Source organism: Podarcis pityusensis (genome assembly GCF_964106645.2).
Source record: "Podarcis pityusensis genome assembly, chromosome: 1".
NCBI classification, from domain to species: Eukaryota; Metazoa; Chordata; class Lepidosauria; order Squamata; family Lacertidae; genus Podarcis; species Podarcis pityusensis.
The window spans coordinates 135,760,359-135,786,350 of NC_138028.1; the positions used below are offsets into that span (position 1 = coordinate 135,760,359).

General features: G+C 41.8%; 1 protein-coding gene across 19 annotated transcripts in view; it reads left to right on the top strand.

Annotated features, from left to right (window-relative positions):
• The window catches only part of LRRFIP1 (LRR binding FLII interacting protein 1), a 102,338-nt gene that overhangs the window by 51,542 nt on the left and 24,804 nt on the right, over window positions 1-25,992 (top strand). For 6 of the 19 annotated variants that reach the window (XM_081015835.1, XM_081015821.1, XM_081015832.1 and 3 more), the window contains 8 exons: window positions 2,357-2,401; window positions 4,859-4,915; window positions 7,427-7,507; window positions 12,053-12,118; window positions 15,465-15,542; window positions 22,119-22,151; window positions 23,909-24,034; window positions 24,260-24,331. In XM_081015835.1, coding sequence (XP_080871961.1) covers window positions 2,357-2,401; window positions 4,859-4,915; window positions 7,427-7,507; window positions 12,053-12,118; window positions 15,465-15,542; window positions 22,119-22,151; window positions 23,909-24,034; window positions 24,260-24,331 — 558 coding nt within the window. The remainder of the gene's footprint in view (window positions 1-2,356; window positions 2,402-4,858; window positions 4,916-7,426; window positions 7,508-12,052; window positions 12,119-15,464; window positions 15,543-22,118; window positions 22,152-23,908; window positions 24,035-24,259; window positions 24,332-25,992) is intronic. The other 13 variants (XM_081015826.1, XM_081015829.1, XM_081015823.1 and 10 more) reach the window with 9 other exon arrangements.

The following is a 25,992-nucleotide window of genomic DNA, read 5'->3' on the forward strand; positions in this document are numbered from 1 at the left end:
ACAAGAAGAATGATTACAACTTAAAAACAAAAATAAAATACAACATTAAAATAATGGAACATTAAAATATTAAAATGTAGCCTCATTGCAGGAGGAGAAGGAAAAGAAAAAAGAAAGAGAGGGAGGGAGGGAATCAAATTGGCTCCAAGCCAAAGGCCAGGCGGAACAACTCTGTCTTACAGGCCCTGCGGAAAGAAATCAGATCCTGCAGGGCCCTGGTCTCATGAGGCAGAGCGTTCCACCAGGCCGGAGCCAGTGTTGAAAAGGCCCTGCCTCTGGTTGAAGCTAATCTAACTTCCTTAGGGACCGGGACCACTAGGGTGTTGTTATTTATGGACCTTGAGGCTCTCCGTGGGGCAGACCGGGAGAGGCAGTCCCATAGGTACGAGGGTCCTGGGCCGTGAAGGGCTTTAAAGGTCAAAAGCAGCACCTTAAATCTGACCCTGTACTCCACCGGGAGCCAGTGCAGCTGGAAAAGCACTGGGTGAATATGCTCCCATGGCAGAGACCCCGTGAGGAGCCTCGCTGCAGCATTCTGCACCCGCTGGAGTTTCTGGGACAGCTTCAAGGGCAGCCCCGCGTAGAGCGAATTACAGTAGTCAAGCCTGGAGATGACCGTCGCATGGATCACTGTGGCCAGGTCGGGGCGGGAAAGGTAAGGGACCAACTGCTTGATGCGGCGAAGGTGGAAAAATGTCGCCTTGGCCGTTGCTGTAACTTGCGCCTCCATGGAAAGGGAGGCGTCAAGGATTACACCCAAACCCTTAACGGAAGGCAATGGCACTAATTGGGCCCCCGCAAGAGAAGGGAGTTGGTCCCTCATCCCCATGCCATCCCGACCTAGCCATAGGACCTCTGTCTTCGAAGGATTTAGTTTCAATCGGCTCCCACGAAACCATCCAGCCACAGCTTCCAAGCATCTGGTCAGTGTGTTCGGGGCCGAGTCGGTGTGGCCATCCATCAGCAGATAGAGCTGAGTGTCATCAGCATATTGGTGACAACCCAGCCCAAAGCTCCGGATAATCTGGGCAAGGGGGCGCATAAAGATGTTAAAAAGCATCGGGGAGAGAATTGCGCCCTTATATAGCAACTCTTATTGTGCAATCAACCTTTTCCCTGGTTGATTACAGTGGTACCTCGGGTTACTTCCGGGTTTCGCTGCTTGCGCATGTGCAGAAGTGCTAAATTGTGTCACGCGCATGCACAGACACTGTGCTGCAGGTTACGAACACTGCGGGTTGCGGACGTGCCTCCATCATGGATTACGTCCGCAACCCAAGGTTCCGCTGTATAACATTATTAGGAAACCTGACACCTTTTCTATTATTATTTGTATCTGCCTGATGTTACAGTGAATAAAAATGCATAGCTTTTAATTTAAATTTCAAACGTTAGTGTTTATAGGGGGTGATTCCCCACTTGTATTTTAGCCTGGAACTTTTACATAGCAAGAGAGACTGTCAGCATTAAGTTGTTGGACTTTTTCATTTTCCTTACAAAATTATCCAAATAGCATGGCTTGTAATTAAATTAGATGAATGATGTTTCAACCCCCAAGTCTTCTCTGAAATTATTAATCTCAAACAGATGTTTGAATTTGAATCAAAACCTGATTTTGAGAGTCATCAGATGTGATGAGATTCTAATGGCTGGGATAATGACAGATTTCAAATTTTGCATTCAGCTGAGATTGAAGTAGCTCAGATCTTTGGAGCTTAAAGTTGCAATCATGCTGAAGTAGTGATTAGTAACTTGCAGTCAACTTGGCCACATATGTCACTCGGGGGTTCCTTTCCCCCTGTCTCCTGTTGTCAACCCAGACTTGATTCATTGTGCTGCTGCAGCCAGTGGCGGAGCTTCATCCTCCAGCACTGGGGTGGGGTGGGGGGTGGAGAGCAGGCGGGGGCAGGGCTGGCGCGCATCCCAGGGGCATGGTGTGCCGTCCGCAGGGGCATGGTACCCAGCGTGGGCGGGGGGGCAGCCATGATGGCACCCCACTGGGATCGCGCTGCCGGGGGCGGTGCGCTCCCTCTGCACTCCTCTTCCTCTGCCAGTGGTTGCAGCATGAGAACTGTGACATTGTGCTTACTTCCTAGCTGCAGTGGTTTGGTCAGATAGTTTGATTAACCTTGTAGGCAAGTATAATAGAACTCTTATCAGCTGGTTTTTGAGAGCATTCCTGTGTTTTGCAAAAGGGCAGATCTTCTCAGTGACATTGTTCCTGAATCCTTTGAGCATGTACATGCATTCATAAATGCTAAGATTTCACTAAGAGCCAAATTTCTATTTCATTTGTGGATATGAGAGAAGTGGGAATTGAAAGCCTTTTCATTCTGCATTCTTCCTCTTGCTTCAGACTGGATTAGAGACAGAGAGGACCAAAAGGATGAACTTCAAAACAGTATGTATTCAAAGGTTCTATCTTCCCCTGAGAACAGTAACATATGGAAGGTGAAAAGAGAGATTGAAAAACGACTGCATTTTACAAGTGATATTATCAGTATGTTTGTGCTATAGATATGTGAATAACATTGTGTTTCTGGGGAAATGCGTTATTTTCAAAACATGTATTTCCATAATAATCTGAGAGGAAAAATGTGGCGCCATATTGTTAGACGATGGGGAGAGAGAAGAGCAACTCATGTTATAATATATTATTGTCAGCTTGGAGGAAGAATAGGCTGTTGTCATACACCTGGGGGTAAGACCCCTTGAATTTAATAGGACGTATACCTGAGTAGAAGTGGTCGTCTATTGGTATTTTGCTTTGAAAGGTCCCCATGTTTCGCAGAATGGTAACACGAGTAACATGGGTGACTACTTACCCCTTAGTGCAACTGCTAGGGAATGGAGAAGTGAGCATAGCTTTTCACCCACTCCGCTGAGTAGTTTCTTCCCTTCTTGCAGCACAGCAGGGCCCTAGCTAGGTAATGATTATACGATTAGAAGTACTGTCACTTACATTCTTCTCTGATTAGCCACTGGGTGGGGGAGGCCTTGTGTGTTTGTGGTGATGCTCATTTCATCTTCTGATCGAAGGAGCAAGATTTGTAAGGCATTGCTCAAATGCTGGGTTTCCTTTGTGACACAGAGAAGAGTTGATGTGACACATTTTTCCTCTCTGTTCCAGGCCTCTGTAGGTTTTCTGAGTACAGTACTCTGGGTGCAAAGGCAGGTTGCTGTGAAAGGGCAGAAAAATCATTTACAATATTTTAGCCAGTGCAGGCTAACTGCAGAAAGTATTTTTCCATCTCTGCTATAGTTCTGTTCCACCCCCCGGAGCTCTGGGCAGTATACATAGATTTCCTCCCCACTGTATTTTATCATCACAACAGCACTGAGAAGAAGGCAAGGCGGACAGACTAACTGGCTCAAGGTCACCCCATGAATCTAATAGCTCTGTGGGGATTTGCATGTGGCCTTTCCTACTCCAGGAATGACACTTAACGCTTTACCACCCCGTCATGTTGGCTTTAGTTCTGCAAATAAAGCCTGGTCAATTCTCCATTTCATACACCAATTAAACTTATTTCTGTTTTATGCTTATAGCAGATTATCACTGTCTACTTAAAAGTGAATACATTTGCCAGAGTTCTGACATGGATAATCCCAGAAAATGGTCACGGCTCTATATGAAGCTGGTGAAAATAAAACTATACTAATAATCATTTTTTTAATGTCATGGAATTCTACTCAATATTGATCCAGAGCAGATTCCAACGTATAGTTAGCAGAGTAAAAACTTTAACATGTTGCAGGATTCCCAAAGAATAGACCAGAGGCAATTGAATTTCATCCAGCAGAGCGTTACTGCTGCTGAATGCAAATTAACATAATGGTCACAAATCCAATACATTCAGGATTGGCACTGTCCATAAGAAATCCAGTTGCAGCAGACTTAACTGAAACTTACAATAACTTATAATAAGTCTAAACCTTAACACTAAGCATATTGTATACAGAACACCAGAAGGAAGATACAGTAGTGCCTCGCAAGACGAAATTAATCCGTTCCGCGAGTCTCTTCGTCTTGCGGTTTTTTCGTCTTGCAAAGCACGGCTATTAGCGGTTTAGCGGCTATTAACGGCTTAGCGGCTTAGCGGCTTAAAGAAAAAGGAAACAAACTCGCAAGAACTCGCAAGACGTTTCGTCTTGCGAAGCAAGCCCATAGGGAAATTCGTCTTGCGGAATGACTCAAAAGACGCAAAACTCTTTCGTCTCGCGAGTTTTTCGTCTTGCGAGGCATTCGTCTTGCGGGGCACCACTGTAGCTAGAAAGAGAAAGTGAGGCCCAGGCTCCTTCTGGCCTTCCTTTTATAGTCAGCCTGACCTTGACAGAAAGAGATAAAAGACCCAGTTTAAACCAGTAATAACTATGATCAAATAAGAAGGGTTTACTACAATTGTGGTGGGCACATTGAATTATGGTCACACAATTTGTTTATTAAAGGGATACTGAATAGATGATGTCAAAGTCTGTAACAGTGAATAAAGATGCATGTGTTCTTCTTGCTTCAATCTTTCCAGGCAATCTATTCTCCCTAGTAAACAACAACATAAGATTAATAATTTTCTGTATTCTTTGATATTATATTGCCTTTGTTAAAATAGATGCATAACTAAAGAATTACCCAATTTACAGGAATTATGAGAATCTGTTGTTGTTTTTAGCATCTTCCTGTGAGGTGTGACTCTGAATTTCTGGTAGCCTAGGCTGGATCTTTCTTCCTTCTCAAGTTTGCTTTAGTGCTGTTATAGACAAATTCTATCATGCTACTTCTAAATGAATTTCATATGGCTGTTTTAGTTCTTTACTCCCCTTTCTCTCTGTCTCTCCCTCCCCTTCCCTCTTACGACAGACAAATGGTTACGAAGAAGATATGTATGGTTCATCCCAGAGTAGAAAATCTAGTAGGGTTAGTAGATTTTTTAATTCTTACATTTTGTTTGTTATGAAAGCAATAATTAGGCAGGCTTCTTAATGTACCATCCTTATTCTTTGGTGATAACTTGTACTAAGAATATACAAAAACAACGAAGTCTTGTTAGCTTGTAAGATGCAACAGATGTATGGTGGCAAAAGCTTCCATTTGTCAAACCCCACTTTGTCAGTTGCATGAAGCAGTCAACCAAGTTGGGTAGGTCTATATACCCCGAGGACAAAAAAGAATGAAAAAGTAAGATCAAACAAAGCAAAAAAATAGCTATGGGGGAATCATAATACTTCGAAGAGCGCAAATGAATTCAGAATCCAGCCAAACAAATGTAAGATGTGATTAATAGTAAGTAATAATCTTTGATGCTGGTTCAAAGAGGAGACAATTATAAATCTGTTTTACACACAACCAACAATATTTAAGGAAGCACTGAAATTGTTAATGTGATGACTCTGACTGTAAGAAGGTGTATACTTCAGCTGGAATGTGCAGTGTAGTTGGGCTGGTTTTGTAGAAGCAAAACAAGCTTTGACAATCTTGCGTCACTCATTGTTGGCCTGGTACCATGCAATATTGCATAAAAATTATTCTAGTTTAGGAGGAGCAATTCTACAATGTGGAAGAAAAGTACCATACAGAGAAGTCACACGTGAAGACTGGATGCCCCCCCCCCGTCCTTCATGAGAGCCTTCTTGCCAACACAGTATATTAAAAATACTTTAAGTTAGCCACTCATTGGGTGGAGTATAAATAATAAATTATTATTATTATTATTATTATTACTACTACTACTACTGCTGCTACTACTACTTATGGGCGAGAAAGCTGTTGGCATCAAGTGATCAGGTACACGCTCCTGGGGGAAAAGATAACATTTGTTTCATCTTTAAAGTTGAGATAAACGATGGTGGAATGTTTAATACTGTTCTCTGCCATAAAATCATCAAGCCTTTTAAGATGTGTGATGGATCACATCCAGTTTTGTCAACTAGCCCTACTAGAGTTACTGTAATATGATGTGGAAGAAGACTGTTTATTGAAGCTTCTCTAACTAGACCAAGTACACGTATACATGATACAGATAATAATAGTTGTAGCAATCTTAGAATTGCTGTATTTGATTCAAATATGGAATAATAATATAACCAAGAATCAGAAAAGGGAAACCAAGTTGCTATATGAATCACAGAATCAGAGAGTTGGAAGGGACCCTAAGGGCCTTCTAGTTCAAGCCCCTGCAATGCAGGAATCTCAAAATGAAATAGACCTAATTTGGGGGAAAGTTTAGTTTAAATAAATGAATTTTTACCCTTTCCACTCTCGGAAGATTGTTCTGAAGGAATGTATAGGAAATAGTATTTCAGGAAGTTAGTTCTGAACAATGACCCCTTAATTGACTTACACCTCTTGCACCAACCTTCCCCAACCTGGAGGTCTCCCACTCCAGTCATCCTTGACCGCTGGTTATGTTGACTGGGGCTGGTGGGAGCTTTAGTCCAAAACATCTGAAGGGCCCCAGTTTGGGGAAGACTGCCTTATATCAAGCAAGTATAAACTTTTCATATCAATGAATCCACCACTGGGTGTGAGCAGGGTATCCTTTCTATAAAACAGAAAGGGTTAATACCATTGTTTCTATGGAATGATTGGAGAAACAAGAATGCTTTGTAGTGAACATATTCTATCTTTGGAGGTTTACCAATTAATTCAGTGTTCATTCTGACAACTGAACCTTTTGAGATCCATTCTGCCATTGGCATATTGCTTCCCAAAATAAAACTAAGAAAAGATGGATGTGTACTCTTCGAACAAGGCTGGGATGACTTTTCTTCTCTCAGCTGCAATGGGTGTGTCACTCATCCTAATATTCTGGTTTGTCCTACCTACTTAAAGGAGTGTTCAGGTAGTGGAGGCAAGCCTCTTTTCTTACCAGTCTAGTTCTGTTTCATAGCTAGAAAGATAGGAGCGACTCAATGCCTGGAAAAGGCAAGACTATTTTTTAGAGGAAAGTTGGTGAGTACCCATAATGCCTATACTGTATTACTGAACTCATGGTTGCATGGTTTTTGTCTAAATAGAAATAACTTGATAATAAGCAATAGTTTATATATCTTCCTGCATTCTTTATGTTTCAGAATTGCATCTTGAAATGAACTAGATGCTCAAAGAGCTCAAAGAGAGAAGATAATAAAGTAAATTATAGGTGTTCCCTGTACTGAAAACTAGAGTAGATAAAAACTTTTGTTATTCTTTTACATGGAACAGCATTTAAAACACAGGCATCTTTCTTTTCTGAAATAGACACCGCCTTATCCAGCAGAATGATAGTTATTTACTCCACAAGAATATTGTTTTGGGCAACATGGTATTCAAAATGCTTTCTGATCCCACAGTCTGGGTACAGCAGATAGTATATTCACTGAGGACTCTGATTTGGAATAAATGACATCTTCTTCATTCTTGTTTTTAAAACTTTTTATATTTATTCAGGCTTCCTGCTACTCTGACCTTAGTCTTCCTTGCAGTGGTTTTCCTTCCAAATCCCAACCTTCTTCCCAAAATGGAAACCGGGTCTGTCAGTTTTCCTCCCTGCCATTTTTGTTGAACATTTGAGTTACCCCTGGGCAGTATAACCTCAGCCTGTTAATTTAAGAGGCTATAATAAATGAGTGATTCCATATACTTTTGTTTACCTCCAATATTCTCAAGGTTAGTTTTATTATTATTATATTTATACCCTGCCCATCTGGCTGGGTTTCCCTAGTCATTCTGGGTGGCTTACAGCATATCTAAAACATAATTAAAAAATCAAGCATTAAAAAGCTCCTGATACAGGACTGCCTTCGGATGCCTTCTAAAAGTTGTGTAATTCTTTATCTCATTGACATCTGACAAGAGGGCATTTCACAGGGGAGGGTGCCACTACCAATAAGGCCCTCTGCCGTTTTGGTTTTCCTTTTAAATCTTTATTTCCATTTCTGCTTGAAAAAGGTAAAATATAATGCTGGTTTCCAGACAGCATACGACTCTGTCCTCCTACCTCTGTCCTGAATCATTTATTCATTTTTAATCATTTAGTCATCCTTTTGATCTCATCATATTTGCCTTAGCAATTCTGAAAGCTACTGAGGGAAGTAAGAGATAAATGTTTTAATTGTAGAATTAAAAAGAAATCACTGATTTAAAAGCCTTACAGCCTTCACTGGGGTTGAATTTGCCTAATTTGCATGCGGAAACTAACATGTATTTTTCCTGGTCAGAGTTCTGGTTTTTTCCTTCCTGCATGTAGTGTGTGAGAGTGTGTGTGTCCCCGCCTCTACAATTTTGTATGTTCTATGAGATACTTCGACATGTTTGCCTTCTATGAAAATGTCTCCTCCAATTTTCTAATTAAGCTACTTTTGCATGGTGGTTTACAGCTAGTTTTATCAATCTACTTTCTTAATAGTTCAGTGTGTTTTTTGTGTGTTGTTTCCCCCCCAGAAATATAGATTTGCATTACTTACAAATGTTCCATTATTTTTTAAAGCTGCGTCCCAATAATTTGATGTGTTTACCTCTTATGTTTGTTGTCAAGGTAGCTTCCTTTGCCATTACAATATTGTAGCTGAGACGGAAGCCGGAGTATCGTAGCTGTTTTTGTCTCTTGTACCTAGATGTTTAAATTCATGCTCTGTGATTAATGTCTGCATCCCAATTATTGTGTTGTGCTTTTGCAATAGTATCCTCCCTTCCTGTATGTAATATGCATATGTTTGCTCACCTTGCCATCTAACTCTTACTTGGCTTTGACTTTTTGACCATTTAAGCAGAAATGGCAACCTCTGCCATATTCTGATTTACCTTGCACTACAGCATATATACTGTAGTAACTGACAGCAGCACAAGGAATTCCACAGCGAACAAGCAATAGATTTCCCTTCTCCCTTCATTTTCTAAGTGCGTTAAAAACAGATTGTGTTCCTTGTTGTTCTCAGCCCTCCTTGTTGTACAGTGAAGCCAGAAGCTACAGGGTTGGTTCTTGCTCTCCCTTTGTGTAGAATCTGTTTCATATGTCACATATGTTGACCATGTTCTGTTACATCTTAGAAACATCTTCTTGTTGCAGTTCATGTCACTTGTGCTGTGCATTGAGCATGTGATCTCTATGAATGGAATGCACATTTGCCTTTGGTGTGTCTGTCAGCTCTGTTCTGCTCATCTTCCCTTTCCCTCCCTCTAGAATCCTGCGGTTGCTGCTTGTGAAACTGCTAACAATACTTCTGTCTGCTAATTGTGCCTGTTTTCCAGCTGCTGGGTGGTACATTACAATGTAATGTTAAAAAAGAAAAAAGAGACATCATCATAGCTTTTGCATTTAAAGAAAAAAAAAGGCTGAAATTGTTGGGATGGGCGGGGGGTCATTCCATAGGCAAGCTGCAAAACCTTGAAGCACACCCCAGATTAGACCCTCTTCCTCCTGCTATATTTGTCCCTTCCATGCAGTGTCTCTGTGGCAGTTCAAATCATGTTTGACTGTAATGTTTTATGACCAGACCTTTTTTTGCAGTACTACACTCGGTGTAAATCGGTTAAATCCTAATGATAAGGAATCATGATGAGAGATTGGTGAGGCAAAAGTGGAAATAGTTTGGAGAATATTTAAAGAGGTACAACAGCCAGGAAAAAATATCCAAGTAGGGATAGATACGTGAGCAGCAGTAAATAACACTTAGGATAGAATCAAATGGATATGAAGTGTAACAAGGACCAAGCAGAAAGCCATAGAGGGATGGATAGGGAAGTCTGAAGAAATGAGATGAAGAGAGTTGAAAAATGTATGTATTAAATTTTGGAAAATGCATTGGGGAAAAATCCCCTAGTTCCTAACCAGGGGTGCCAAATACTAAAATTATGTAACCAAGCAGTCAAATTTAGCAAAATTTACTACAAACAGGCTGAAATATTCAAGCTATTTTAATAATTAAATGAAGTTGTTCTATTTAAATTACAAGTCACAAAAGAGAAATAATACTTAACTAGTACTATAAGGTCTAATTGATTAGGTTAAGTGACTAACTCCTCTTATTTACTAACAATACCTGCAACTCATGGAGCAGAAGATTGTGGCAGGTGTTATTTTGGGGTCATTCCCACCACACGCGTGCACCCACCCACCCACCCACCCACACACACACACACACCTCTTCTCAGGTAATGCCTGCTAGGACTCTCACACACTTTTTTTTTTAAAAGGCAGCATTCTTTGTTTGCTTCGGAACTATTGTTTTTATCCATATGGAATTGGCTGCCCTGTAACAACTCGCTACTTTCAATACTGCGGTGTCCAAAGTAGTTTAGGTCTTCTGCCCATTTGTGAAATAGAGCAGTCGTGGAAAAACTGTAGGCTGAAAATAGGATAATGGTTCTGAAAGCTGGCATTGAAATCAAACGGCTGCTATCTGTAAACTTTACAGATCTATGAGGCTTCTACAAAGTTTAATGTTTAAGCAGTGGGGGGGGGGGGGTTCAGCTGGAGCACAGTTCTGGCACCTCTCAGGTGTGCACCATTGTGGGTCAGCACTCCCCCGGCCCGCTTCTTGCATACTTCTGAGAAGCCCAAATGAACATTTCAAGTCAAGACAGAAACTGGCCAGCATATGCAAGTCTACACTTTATAAAAGACTATGACTCCACCTCGCTCCTAGCTGCTCCTAGCCGTGCTATGAGCTGGGGCCAGTTTGTATTTCCTTTTCTTCGATATGTCTTCCATGGAGTGGCAGTGGGCTTTAAGCTTTCCAAGCAGGCCTCTACCATTGCCCGTGCGCACACCCGTTTGCACAAGGGCTCTTCCAAGCTGGTCTAGCGGATGCCTGAACCTAAGAGAATGAGGGAGGTGAGGGCACATTTCTTTGACCTGCACCAGAACCAGCTAGGAAAACAGCTTCCCTTAGTTTTTAGCACCTTCGCGGGCAGTGAATGCAGCTGTTGCCAAACCAGCATCTGCCCCAGGTTACCCAGCAACTTACTGTGACAACTTCATGGTGAGTTCCAGCACTTATTTTTCTTTGGGGGGGGGGGAGCACTGTGTTTAAGGTTAATTCAGCGGCCATAACGTTTCTAGTAACTTGCTCCTGATGTTATTAAATAAGTTTGATAGGCACAGAAACTGATCACTGGGCACCCTGCAAGGAAAGCCAAACTCTCTAAGTTGTAGTGCAGTGTTGCTGCTCGTGGTACTGTGTTCATTCATTCATTCATTCATTCATTCCTGCATTATGCTTACCTGTCACTGTTTTTTTTTTAATGGATGGAGTTTGTAATTTCCACACTCTTAATTTATTCTCACCACAATTGGGAGCTGAGAAGGCAGTTACTTGAAGGAGAAGAGAGAGAGAGAGATAGAGAGAGAGAGAGAGTGTGTATGTGTATCCTTAAGTCTTTCGGTACAGAAGCCTATTTAAACATGTTGCTGCCCACACAAAGCCCTCAGGCTTTGAATCAGTAAAAATAAATAATCAACACTGACAATGATCCTGTTTTGAATATATGAGTTGAAAGGAGCCAGTCTGCAAATATTGCGGTAAGGCAACCTTAATAGCTACCACTCAGCTTAGGCTCCTCGGTTCAGGTTGTATTCAAGACCATAGTCCTGCTTCCATCCCCTCATGGCACCTTTCTTTGCTCTACATGCTGCCTCCAGCCTGACTTCTTCTGCCCTCTATTCACTTGTATGCAGGAATCTACCAGTGAGCCAAGCAATCTTTGTTTCTTTCCCTCTGAAACTGTTTCAAACTTGAAATTGTGTAAAAGGATTTCCATTCATTTAGGAATTGTTGTGCGATACCTACAGGGTACTGAGTTTAAAAGAGACGCAGCTGGAGCACAAGGTGCCCAGCAACATTCCTGATGTGAAGAGTGGGATCCCTCACTTTAATTCTGCATGCATTCGGACTAGTTTGCAGGGGGTTTTCCGCATCCTTCCCTTGCATGCAGCTTGCACTACACTGTAGGAGATATTGACATTTATTTTGTTTCTTCCTTTCCATTTCCTTTGTCTCTTTTATTTTGCACCTTGCTGTATTTTGAACCTCCCAAATCTACCAATACTGTTCTGACTCTGTTTTTTAATTGTAGGCATCTCTGTATGATGAGAACTTTAACAGTGGGAATCGTCGGTATAGTGCCTCTAGTTCACGTCCTGTAAGATGGTTTCCACATTTTTGTGCTGGCCTCGTTTGTTTTGTACTAAAACATGTTCTATTGTAGTAGCTTGTGTAGCACTGGTTGCCTGCAATGTTTTCTAAAAAGACCACTTTCTCTAACTACCTGAAATAATAGGTGCCTCCTGTTTAGATCTAAACGCTGTTCCTTGTGTGTCAAATGGTGCTCATAATGGTGCAATGAGCCCTTTCAGATATAACAGATATCAGATATAACACTTATATTCGGGCCAATACGGTACATAAGAACACAAATCATTCCCAAAATATATTGATAGTCCTTAAATCAGTGGGATTACCTAGGGGAGTGCTTAGAGGCAATTGGTTGGCAGGGAAGCACTGGAGGTGCAAATGAAAAGATTTTGAAAAGCTGGCATCAGGTCACATTCAACAGTTTTGTAGAATTAATTGAACTAAATGGTTTTAATTGAATTTTGATGGATTGCCATATTTTGAAAAGCAAAAAAGAGGACACATTTGATGACTTCTACTTTTAACTGGATCGCTATGACAACTCTACCCATGAAAAAGAGGATGTTTCCTGGAAAAAGAGGACATATTGCTCTTTAAAATATGGCAACCATAATTGAAGTGTGCAATTAATTGCTACTGTTTTGAATGCTGTTGTGTCATAACTTTCCTTGTGGATTATGCAAACCACTATTCTGAATAATACTTTTTATACGGTCAGATAGAGGGCACTGGGGTTGAGTTTATGGAACCAAGGGGGCAGTGCCCAAAACCGTTTGGGCACCACTGCTCCAAACTATGGTTTGCAACAAGGCTGTTAAACCTGTTTATTTGTACAGAGGGCTGTTGACCCACAGGAAAAAGAAGTCAGAGTGGTATCAGTCGGCAACGTTCAACAGTGTTCAGTTCCCCTTGGTATTCAGTTAGAAGAGTGCAGGAGAATGTACTGCAGCTTGCAGGTTGTATGAAAGTCGGCTGAACTGCTTTAGACACTCCTTGCTCCCCTCATATGTGGGGCTTTAATCATTGCTTCCTGTTTTACTCCATCTAGAGTGAATGAAGTTACGTTGCTGTTATGCCTAAACTAGAAACTGTGGCTTGAGCAAGTGCTCCAAACTAGAACCGCAAGCCAGGATCAAATTGTAGTTTGCAATATTGGTTTGAGGAACTTGCTTAAACCACAGTTCGCCAGCATGGATAGAACAAACTTTGGTTTAATGGAAGTAGGAATAGTTAACAATTGTGTGAGAGTATGTTTGGCGAATCACAGGAATACAGGCAATGTGAACTATTTTATTTAAATCTGAATTGCAATTTATCATCTTTAAATAAAAACAACAATATTTTAAATGTAGATCAAGGCCAGAGGTGGGATTCACCTAACAAACCCAGTCAGTGGAAACCCTGCACAGGGAATTCCATGTGTGCAGCTGGGCTTTCTTCCTTTCCCCTTCCCCTGTACGCCCCTTGAAATTGGCTCTCTGTGGGCTCAGGAAAACAGTGGGAGAAGAAGGGGGATCATTCCATAGGCAAGATGCAAAACCTTGAATCACACCCCAGATGAGAGCCTCTTCCTTGTACTATACTTCCCTTCCATGCAGTGTCTCTGGAAGTACAAATCATTTTTTATTGAAATACTTAAATGACCAGACGTATTTTGCAGTACTACACTTGGTGGAATGTTCAATCCTATTTTTCTCATGCTTTCTACTAATGATTAGCAGAAGATGTGGATTTTCCATTGCTAATTTTCACTTACCAGTTTGGTTTTTGTTTTAAAAATAATACTAATTAAAAATGAAATACTGTTGAAATTATCTCTCTCATGTTCTGAGTTAATTTGCTCATGGTATGCATAATTGTGGAATATTGTTCAATGAATGTCAGTATGGTCAACCAGCTTCTAGCTGAACGATATTGGACTTGCACCAATCAATGCTTAGGCAGTTTCTGATTGGATTATCATTGATTATCACTGGATCATATTAAATGCTTCTTAAAGATGAGCAAGGTTCTGGATTGGTTTCATCAATATGTCTTCTCTGTGTGTGTCTCATTCTGTGAAATGAAATTCATAGTGGATTTCATAAGGTGAGGGATATTTCACATTAAATGTCCTCTTAAATTACACAAGATACTTAGGGAATGTAATGTGTGTGTAGTGCATTAATGTTTTTGGCAACTGATCTTACGGCAAGTGATATTATGATCCCACAAAGTACCCCACTTTTAAAGTAACCTTGATTACCAATCTCTACTTAATGGAAAAATAGTGTTTTTATGGGAATATTATTTTAAAACTCCCATTTTTCAGTATAGTTTAATCAGCCATTAGACTAAATCCAGTCAGTGCTGCTAATGTTTATGCATTGAATTCAGACAAGCATAAACTTTAAGTGAATCTGCAAAGACCCCCATTCTTATTGTCCAGCTCATAAATTATTTTTGGGGTAGATTTACACAGTTCTGTTCTGCTGCCCACATTGTGGATACCACTTCTGTTGCACTGGTATTCATTATTGTGAATTCAGCCTACCCTACCTCACAGGGGTGCTGAGAGGATAAAGTAGGAGAACACGTATATTTTCCGGAGTTCTTTCAAGCAAGGGCAGGATAAAAATGTTAACAAATAAATATACCCCAGGTAACATTTCACTTACAATGTTAGCACAGATTCTGACTCCCCAGATGCCGGTTAGTAAATTATTTTTGAAAGTAGTTTCAGGAGCAGTTTGTAATAAGGTATGGGAGGGAGACTGTTTAGGTTGAGAAATCCCACTGGGCACATAGAAAGCCTTGAGTTTATGTGAAATAACTCTTGAATTTTGGAGCTAGTGGCAAAAGTGTTGATAAATTTCACACCCTAATTTGTATCATTATTGTCCACCTGAGAGGTAACAAGAGCATAATTTGGTTATTTGAAGCAGATTTAATATGAGCACGCAATCTTAAAGGTAGTTTCTGAAGTTCATGCTTCTCTAGGTAAAATATGCAAAATGTTCCAACGATTCTTGGACTAGACTGGAATCTAATCTTAACTCTGGTGTGAGTGCACCAACTGTCACATATCTACAAACTTACCTGCCACTAGACTACACGGGCAGTGACTCATAGATTTTGGCTGGTAGCATGTAATTCTACAGAAATATTTTGCTTCAATTTTTTTTAAATGAATCTATTTTAGGTTGGTTTATTAACGTCCAGCATGGGGACATCTACTCTGCCTTTCTGTAGCCATATGCTGTCCTGCTCTTAACTTATGAGAAATGCTAGCAAATCTGTCTGATTTCTACTATCCTAATGCTTCTTTTTTCTCATCTCTGTTTGATGCAATCTTTTGGGGTATTTGTGGGCAGCCTTCGGAGTACAGTTGCTACCTCGGCTCAGGATCTCGAGCTTCTTCGAGAGCTAGTTCTGCTCGTGCAAGTCCTGTGGTGAGCATGCTTTTCTGCTTCATCTTTCCCTGATTGAATTGCTTTATTTCTGTCTCTCAAGGCTATTTCTACTGAAGAAAGAACACTGCAATATATGGGCGATTAATGAGTTCTGATTCATTTACTGTTGAAAAGCGACTGGCCATCTTTTGAACTAGTCTAATAACCACCAGGTCATTTGTACTGTAACTGGGGCTCTTATTTCTAATTTCTTCTCCAAATGTTATTAGATGTTATGAAAATTCCGCTAAGATAGGTGTTTGCTGCCCTGTGCTTGTAACTCAGGTTGAAGATGTTTCCTTGATGGTTTTCTGGTTATAAGTAGCTGCTTTTCAGTTTAAGCAAAAGAACATCACAATGTAGGGAAGGACTGGTTTTCAGGTTGCTTAAGACAATAGAGCCACAGTTATGCTTTTGTATATTTTAAAAATGTATGCCCCATTTCCCACTAGCTGGGCTCCTCCTCTTTCCCCTTTTTTCTCCCCAACCTAATACGGCATGCAACACTAGTGTCTCACAACAAAGGAAACTGATCTTTAGAAAACATCTGAAAAGGATTAGGTTTAGCATTGCTTAAACTTAATTAGGTAAAGGTAAAGGGACCCCTGACTGTTAGGTCCAATCACGGACGACTCTGGGGTTGCGACGCTCATCTCGCTTTACTCGCTTTACAGCTTCCGGGTCATGTGGCCAGCATGACTAAGCCGCTTCTGGCGAACCAGAGCAGCGCACGGAAACGCCATTTACCTTCCTGCTGGAGCGGTACCTATTTATCTACTTGCACTTTGACGTGCTTTCGAACTGCTAGGTTGGCAGGAGCAGAGACCAAGCAACGGGAGCTCACCCCGTCGCGGGGATTCGAACCACCGACCTTCTGATTGGCAAGCCCTAGGCTCTGTGGTTTAGACCACAGCCCTATCTTGTAGACTTCAGTTGTCTCAGAAAATATTTTCCATATTCTAATATTATCAACAACAAGCAAATTCATGATTAAAGATACAGTAATGAGCCCTAGGGACGTGGGTGGCACTGTGCGTGCCAGTGTTGAGTCTTGTCTGATACATTAAGTCCATCAGACACTTTAGCCAAAGCCATAGACTGTCATTTGGTACAGTTTCATTTGAAACTATTCTGAGTGTCTTACATGTCACTTGATAAAATACTTCACAGTCCAAGCTTACATATCATAAAACAATGAAAGTTAAAATATACCTAGACAATTGAAATAGCAACAGTGTAGTAGTAAAGGCTTTTAAAAATCACAACTAAATATTTGTTATAAATTGAATATAATGCTGTCTTTATTTTTTGTGTCTGTAATGATGCTGGAATGTGTCTTGAAAACATTTTGCAATTTGCAATTAATATTTTCTGAAAGATCCTGAAATACTGGAATTGTAAAGATGGCCTCAGAGCTGTCTCTTACAGAATCAAGCAGATCCAGATGTTTTAAAAACGAAGCTGCTGCTCCATCCTAGCCTTATATATAACCTTCAGTCGGTGTAGTCACTGTTTTAGCAGTAAAAGTGATCAATACCCAGTGGCACTCTATACTAGGGCTGGGCAATATCTGGTTTTCAGCATTGTGACGTATCAGCAGCTAAACATGGTGATATACCGATTTATCACAATGTCTGAAATCAGAACTATGAAAAGGCAAAGCTACCTAGACAGAGGGACATGGAGAGGAACATGGAAGGCTGATGTTCTTCCCAGAATGGTACTGCCACTATGGTGAAAACCGTATCTGTTAATTTATACCCACTGTAAACTGTTTAGAAAAAGAAACAAATAAGTAATTAAAAGTTAAAATTTCAAAAAACTTTTTTAAAAAAACAACACTATTTTTCTCCCAAGAAGCTCAAGCTGATATACATGGTCCTTTCCCCAATTTTATCATCACAACAACCCTGTAAGGAAGGTGAAGCTGAGAGGAGTTCAAAGTGATGCATCTCATTGGCCCTGTTTTATCCTCACAGCAACCTTGAGATGTAGGTTAGGCTGAGAGTGTCCAGGTCTCTTCTGATCTCTGCTATTATTTCCCCATTGCATCGCACTCTAAATAATAATGATGATGATCATTATAAAAGCTTAAGCGGCCCAGATTCTCCTTGCATAGTTATGCAAGTAGTTCATGTTTATTCTTTGAAGTTTATGATACCCCTGCTATTCTTACTATCTAATTGTACTCTTAAAGGTTAATATAAAACGTCACCTTGCAGTGTAGCAAAGTGGATCATATTCTTTACTACAATGAAATCTAATTTAAAATGAACATTTCCTTTTATTTGTCACATTTACCGTATTTTTTGCACCATAACACTCACTTTTTTCCTCCTAGAAAGTAAGGGGAAATGTCTGTGCGTGTTATGGAGGGAATGCCTACGGGTGGCGGGGGGGGGGTGTCTGCTGCAGTCGTGAGCAGAGGATCCATGGTTCCCCTTGCTTCCCTCCTCCGTGGCTCGCTTTGAAACAGCAAAGCAGGAGAAGAGCCGCTGAGTGGGGAGGAGAGAGGGACAGAGAGCCTGCTTCTTTAAAGGAGCAAAGCGGGAGAGGAGAGGAGCTGCTTACACAAGTGTAAGCGGCTCCTGTCCGGTTGGCTCCTTTAAAGCAAGCAGGCTCTCTGTCCCTCTCTCCTCCCCACTCAGTTCGCTACATAGCAGCAAAGTTTTTCAGCTCGCTAAGCCGGGGATGAGCGGGGAGGAGGGAGAAAAGCAGAGCCTGCTTGCTTTAAAGGAGCAAAGTGGGAGAGGAGAAGAGCCTTCTCCCCTTAAACCCCTCTTCTGCATTATTAGCAGCATCCTTCTCCACACACCCCACACATGCTCCTTGTCCCTTGAGTGCTTTTCCCTCCCTCCCCACTTAAAACGTAGTTACAAAGCATGGATCCACATGGATCCTCAGGATTCTTGCATTGGGCTACTCCAAACTCACTGTCAGATCACATGTCTGTGGCCACAGCATGAACCACAATAATCATACATCCACTGTTTAGAATATTTTTTTTCTTGTTTTCCTCCTCTAAAAACTACGTGCGTGTTATGGTCGGGTGCGTGTTATAGAGCGAAAAATACGGTATATCTCCTTTCCTCCAAGGAGCTCAAGGTGTGCTCCCCATTTTATCCTAACAACCCTGCGTAGGCTGGGTGAGAGTCAGGGACTGGCCTGCGCTCAGCAGGGGAGCTCCATGCCTAAGGGGGGAGGGGTGTTGATTCCTGGACCTAGTCCAGCACTCTAATCATCAGACTGGCTTTTACTCATAAATAACTTCCATTGAGCTCAATGAGATTTCTTTCAAAGTAACGGCACAGGATAGCAGCCTGATTTGACTTAAATGTACCATATAATTCCACTGTTGAGCTGAATTAAATTACAAAGAGCTCCATCTGCTGGAAAGTGCTGTGTAAAACAGCTTCTCAAAAGTAGTATTTGGGTTTTGGGGGGCTCTGAAAAGAAAGAAAGAAAGAAAGAAAGAAAGAAAGAAAGAAAGAAAGAAAGAATAGGAAGCCTGAGGACAACCCATGAGGCAAAGGCAAGGAAGAGCAGAGATTGCCGTTTGTCTTCTTGCAATGCTAAAAATCACACCAAAAGTTATTTGGCTGGGAAAAGCATTGACAGCACAGCAATACACTAACGGAACAAGAAGACAGAAGCCTTCCCACAAGCACTCAGTTTACTCCATTTCAGTTTTATATGTTCAAGAAAATAACATTTCTGAAAGAAAATTTCATTTCCACATCAATTTATTTATTAAGAGTGGTATTCGGCTAAGTTCTCCTCAGAGTAGACTCACTGAAATTAATGAGGCTAAGTTAGTCATGTCCATTAACTTAGAATCATAGAATTCTTCAGCAGGTGTGCTCTGAATAGGACTAGCAGCAAATACCATCCTAAATTTGCATATATTCTGGTGGTGATAATAGGTTGGATGCAGTCTAAAGGATATCAGTGGGACTTGTTAGCTAACTTAAATCTTGTTATTTCAATTAGTCTAATCCAAGTAGCTTTGAATATGCTTTTATGGAAGACGACAGATATTCAGGTGTCTGACTCACAAGCTGCCCAGTAATTTAAAGGTTATCACCAACACTTTGAAGTGTGGCCAGAAGTGGAGAGTCAGCCAGTGCTGCTGTTTGAGAACTGGAGCCATGTGCTTTATTCAACTGGTCCCAATTAGCAGCTAGCACCTATACTGTCAAGTACAGTACAGTTTCTAATGACTCATCAGAGTGAGCCCCAGGTACAAGGGTGCCAACTTGAATAAAACATTGAGGGGGCCCAGGTAAATCCTGCCCCCCCATAATCAGTCACATGATGTGGTGCACACATGCCATTTGAATGGCAATGCCCATCAACTTTGCGGGGATGCAGTCCCCTCAAATATTTCATTGGAGGTGGCAAAGACCCCTCAGCCCCTAAGAGTTGGCTCCTATGCCCAGGTATAACACATTGTGTTAGTCCCATCTAAACAGCAAACAAAACAGCAACTAAAAAATAAGCTGAACATCACAATTACAGTAAAAATCGTATAACATGGTTAACAAATCAATACAGCATTTAGACTCTATAAAACAACATTATCAAAATAGCAAGTAAATAAAGTAAGATAAGTACTGTTAAGTTCACAACACACACCCATGATTCAAAATCTTTTGGTCTGTTCAGTTCATTAAAATACACATAAAAGACTGATCATGCCTGTTGTTAAGCCAGCTCAACCAGGTGCTGAGCCAACTGGGGTCCTCAGGCCATGGTGGTGTCATGGACTGGCTGGATGCAGAGGCGTGGGGGGGGCACCAGCTGGGGAACCCCCAGGGGAAGAAGGCTCAGGGCCAGGGGAGTGGTGGTGGGCGATGAGGAGTGGTCAAAGGGAAAAGAAGGATCAGACCAAGAGGAGGATGTGTCAGAAGCAAAAGAGGTAACAGGGTTTCATGAACAGGAAGAGGCTGTGGCAGAGAGCAGTCCAGCATCAGAGGCAGAATCAGAGGCTGGAGAGGAGGTTGGCCAAGAGGCAGAGTTCAGGTGGGCTGCTGAAGAATCCAGGGAGTCTTCCCCTCCTACTGTGACCAGCTCCTCTCCGCCCTGGCCACGTAGAATATGCCGAGAAATGAACAGAGCAGAGCAGGGATTGGTTGCACAGACACAGTTTGCAGCTGCTTGGGAAAGACCCTGGAGGGGAGGGGCCTGGGGGGAGGCAGGGGCCTTCAGTCTTTGCAGCTGCCTCGTTGGAGCAAGACCTATCGGGAAGAGCTGCTGGGATCACTAGGCCTGTACTGTTGGTTTCTTTGAATAAAGAACTAACTTCACTGACACCCATGTTTTTTGTTGCTGACCTATGCCTGACCCAACTCCGGCTCCTGACAGGTGGAGGGGATGGAGCTCTTGGGCCTACCACCAGCGATAAAGTGAATGTTTACTCCAGGTAGTCTTCCAAGGCACAATTGATAAGGAGCCCTCCCACATCACTCTCAATAGTCCATTCCCACGCGAGGAATTCAGAGGCAAACCTGTCCCTTTAGAGTAGCGAGTCGCAGTGGCCTCTGTGTTGAGGTTGACCAGGAGGTCCAGCAGTGCCTCCATGCTCAGGACATTCTTGATGCACTGAGGTCTGTCCACCAGCAGCTGCTCCAGCTTCTTAAGTCACCCCTTGGCCGACATGGGGGCAGCAGCGGTGGCAGCCGCTTCCACATTGTTTGCAGAAGGAACAATGACTTGCTTAGGAATTCCTTCAGTTATGTCCACAAACCTGCTACACACATGTTGGCTGGATTTGGTGGGTTTGCAGTGCCACACTGGCAACACAGGATATTTCCCGGCTGATAGTTGCAGGATCTTTCATGTATTTCACTTCTGACTTCATGTGTGTCTCCCAAGAGTGAGATGCACACTATTAGTTTCTTTCCCTTCAAAGTCACGTCTCAATCTCGGAGTCAGATGTCTGGGGTGCGTGCAGATTAGACCACACAGATCACTGAAAAGATGCAAAGAGAGCTTTGCAAGGTTTAATATATGCTAAGGAAAAAGAAACACTGTAATCACCTTATTCAGCTAATTAAAGAGACTTATCAGCACCTGCTACACAGCTGCAAAAACTATGTCAGGATATGAACCCTGGCTTTTAAAGTGGTACACATCCTGTGGAACAATAATGAACCCTAACATTTAAACAAGATATTCAGCAGGTGGCTGTGGAGGGAAACTGGCACTTTCATGAAATCTAAAGGAGAACATAGTGGTGTAAACACAGTCTTTTCTGTTCACATGTTAAGCTTTCAATACTTTCGTCACTTAAAGCATTTGAACACTATTCAAGTGCCTGACAGATGCAACAGGGCCTGTTTAAAACCAAATCAAACTTTTAAAAGAGGATGAATTTTAAGGGATATCTTTTAGTCTCTGAAGTAAACAAAACAAAACAAAAGTTCCATGCTTAGTTGCTTAGGAGTAAATAACCACCTTTACTCCAAGACTGTATACAGCCAGTGATGTCATGCTGAAAAGGTTTGAAGACACTCTCATGATGGGAAAATGGGTCCTTGTGGTTCAATTATGGTTTCTTTCTTCTCTCTCCTGTAGGTTGAAGAAAGGCCTGAAAAAGACTTTGAGAAGGTAAGAGTTAATGGGTAGCATGGTTGTGTGTGGGAGGAAAGGTATCTGTGCATAATATTAAATGACAGGCATAAATTGAGAAATGTCTCCTAATCATGAGGAACAGAAATACGATTCACTGGATTTTGGAGTTTCTATTGAAAATGTTTTGATGGTTTTCAGCTCTTAAATTTTCTGCCATTGACTCTTTTTTGACTTCATGTATGTGCCATGATATATTCATAGTTAGTTATTCTTGCTGTATTCAGAAATCCAGGTGTTATTATATTTCAGGATATATACCCACTTTTTGCTGTAAGAATAAGTTTGAATACTATAGTTTGGAGGTTGTGCTTTCAGAGTTAATCTCATTACATGTACTTGTTGCTTAGAGGGGCAGGTGTGATACATGGCCAGGAATAAAGAAGGAAGACATTCATGTGTTTGAAGTCGAACAGAATGGTAAACCAGGAACAGCTTGATTCTGATTTGTAGGAAATGTGTAAGCCACAGATTCTCAGTTAGGACATCCTAGGAAACAGTGATTCAAAAAACCAGGAAGTTTTCTCTCAAGTCAGGTGCTTGAAGGGAGGAAAGGGGAGTGTTGCGCCTCATTGCTTTTCCCCACTCTGATGAACCATGGTTTGCTGAAATGAAGTGTTACTTCTAAACCAGGTCACAGGTGCAATTAAATGAACTCATCAAAGCTTTTCTGTTTGCCTTTAAACATGAAGAACAGTTTTGTGATTAGTAAAATATCACTGAACAGAAGGCGATCAATCACTACAGTTCTTGCCAAAAGGTTGTGTTCAGCTTCCTCTGTCAGAGGCACTATTCACCTGAATACCAGTTGTTGGGAATCAGAGAACTGTAGATTTGGAAAGGGGTCCCAAATCATCCATGAGAGATGACCACCCAACCTCTGCTTAAAAACCTCCAATGAAGGAGAGTTCACCATGTTCCAAGGAAGTCTGTTCCACTCTCTAACAGCTCTTAATGTCAGAAAGTTCTCCCTGATACTTAGTTGGAATCTCCCTTCTTGTAACTTGAAGCCATTGGATCAGGTCCTCCCCTCCAGAGCAGGAGAAAACAAGCTTGCTCCATCCTCCTGGGACAGCCCTTTAGACTCATGAGTGGGTGGAATGTTGTTTTGCTCAGGGCCTGCTGTGGGGCTTCCTAGAGGCATCTGGTCGCTCACTGTGAGAACAGGATGCTCGGCTAGATGGGCCACTGGCCTGATCCAGCAGCAGGCTCTTCTTCTGTTGTTAACAAATTTTCCATAATGAAAGGTGGGAAACATTAAAGAATATCCTGAAATTAAGCAACAGTTTTTAAAATTTATAACTAAGACAGTATTTCCCATCTTCTCCCTTTCATACCCTTCACTTTTTTGATGGGATATTGGGTAATGAAAAAGACTCTAAATACAAATCATAGCCAGCGTGTTCTGAAATTAAAGTTGGAAACTAAAGCAGTTTGGATTATTTTTAATGTGCCGTTGAGTCTGTCTACCTTTTTGAACCAGGAGCGCAACTAGTTCAAGTTGTAAGAAAGGGATTTGAATATTAGGAGGAACACCCTGACAGTATGAGCTGTTTGACAGTGGAACAGACTGCTTCAGAAGCGGTGGGTTCTCCTTTGTGAGCAGAGCTTGAAGGGGTGATAGTGGAGGTCAGGGGGTTGGACTGAATCACCTTTTGGGGAACTTTCCAAATGTTAGATTCTATGACAAGGACTTACACTGCTTTTATTGTAAACACTCCTTGATTGTATTCCAGGGGGTTCGTACTGTGTCAAGCTTGTCAGCAGCTACGCTGGCCTCTCTAGGCGGAACTTCTTCCCGGCGAGGCAGTGGAGATACCTCCATCTCAGTTGATACTGAAGCATCTATTAGAGAAATTAAGGTAAGCTGCTTGTTGGAGGTGAAAGCTGGTAAAGGGACTTGCTTCTGTCCCTCATGTCTAACCATGCAAAAGTAATTGGTATAGGGATATATATTTCATCACAACAAATGACTTGTAAAAAGAATGACTAGGAAATTCTATTTTTGTAATGTCATTGGTTACCCAGTGGTTTTCAGTGATTACTCAGTGGGGGTTTTTGACACCATGCTTTGCGATTTTCTTCAGGATATCAATGAGTTAAAGGACCAGATTCAGGATGTAGAAGGAAAATACATGCAGGGACTGAAGGAAATGAAGGTACAAGTTTATGTTGGAGTGAACTTGTGGGACTAACCTTGGATAAATATCCAGAGAGGGAACAAGAATGGAGTGTAATTTAACAAGCATGTTTTCTTTCAGAGTTGTGAAATTGCATCCTGAACTTACGAAGTTCTAGTTCTAATTATTCAGCTCATAGCAGCGTAGGTACTTAAAGCACATTAACAGACTGAGCAAACAGCACACTCACTTAAAATAGCTTTTGCATGCTTTATACTACTACTTCAAGAGTATACACTTTCACATAAATCATGCATTTCTGAAGAGCTGTACAGTTTGAAGTTGGCCAGTTTCAGTGAAAAGGGGGTCAATATGAACTAGAGAATCATTTTAAAATCAGACCCAAGCATGTATGCTGATGTTGAAATTCTGTGCCACAGAATTTCAAGGGAGCGGTTTTTTAAAAATAGTTTTTATTAAATATTTTATTGGGTTAAAAAAGTACGAGCATTGTCTCGGTTTTCAGGTTGTAGAGTCTTTTCTACAGATCAGTTACATGTGATGTGAGCCATTAATGTTGTATACAGTTTAAGGTTGGGGGAGAAGATAGTGGGGGAGGGGTGTGTAGTAAACTTACATTATTTTACATTCTTAGTAAGGCTGGGTTCTTTTAAGGTTCAGCATAGTCTTTCTGTGGCACAGGCATTCTTTATGAAATGCTGTTCAACTTTCCACTTTTATTTCCCCCACAGTCATTAAAGGACAGCATAAAAATTTGCAACAAGACCCAGAAATCTGAATAATGATACAGTGTAGTGGCTAAGGCAGTGCTTTCCAAACTTTTCATGTTGGTGACATGCTTTTTAGACATGCATCGTTTCACGACACAGTAATTCAGGTTTACTAGCAAACCGGAGACACTCTCCAGCAGCAGAGAGTGTCTGCCAGCTGTCTGGGATGTGCGTGTGTGTGCCCAGGCCCTAGCGCCACGACACCAGCCCTGAGCAGCATTGCTCTTGCGCTCTCCTCGCCCCAGCATCCCAGCATCCCATCCCTTACAAGGCTGCTCGGGGAGGACAGTGTGGGGACGCGACAGCCATGCACCTCGATTGAAGGGTGCATGGTTGCTGCATCCTCACAACACCCTCCCCAAGCGGTCTTGCAAGGCTCGGATCGGGGAGGGTGGCGCGAGAAGGCGTAACCATGTGCCACTCAGTTGCGGCCTGGGATTACATGGCTGCCACATTCCCATACCGCTGCCCCTTGCAACTTGGATTGCAGCCTCAGTGCCTGCTTTTGTGCTGGAAGGATAAAGCACAGGGTTGTGTGTTTTGTTTGGTTTTACTTGCTGCAAACCTAGAAGCAGGTTGTGTCCCCCCCCAGTGAGGCGCTCCAAGGGTTAAACTCTATTGCCTAGAGAGGCCCAGGATTCATTGAGAGAGGTGGGGGGGGGATTTAAATACGACACACACCTTCCTATTCTGTTCTAGCAACCCTGGGGAGAAAGAAAAAATTGGCTTTGGGAGTTTCTAGTACTGTAGTATTTTTAGGGGAGGTTGGTGCATTTGGAGGAAAGGTGAGTAATTAATTGCAAAAAATTGGGAGGATTTGTTGCTGCTTTTCAGAGAGTATGGGGGGGGGATGGACTTTCCCACCTGTTGTAAGGATTCTGAAGCTTCAAAAAAATAAAAAAATAAAAA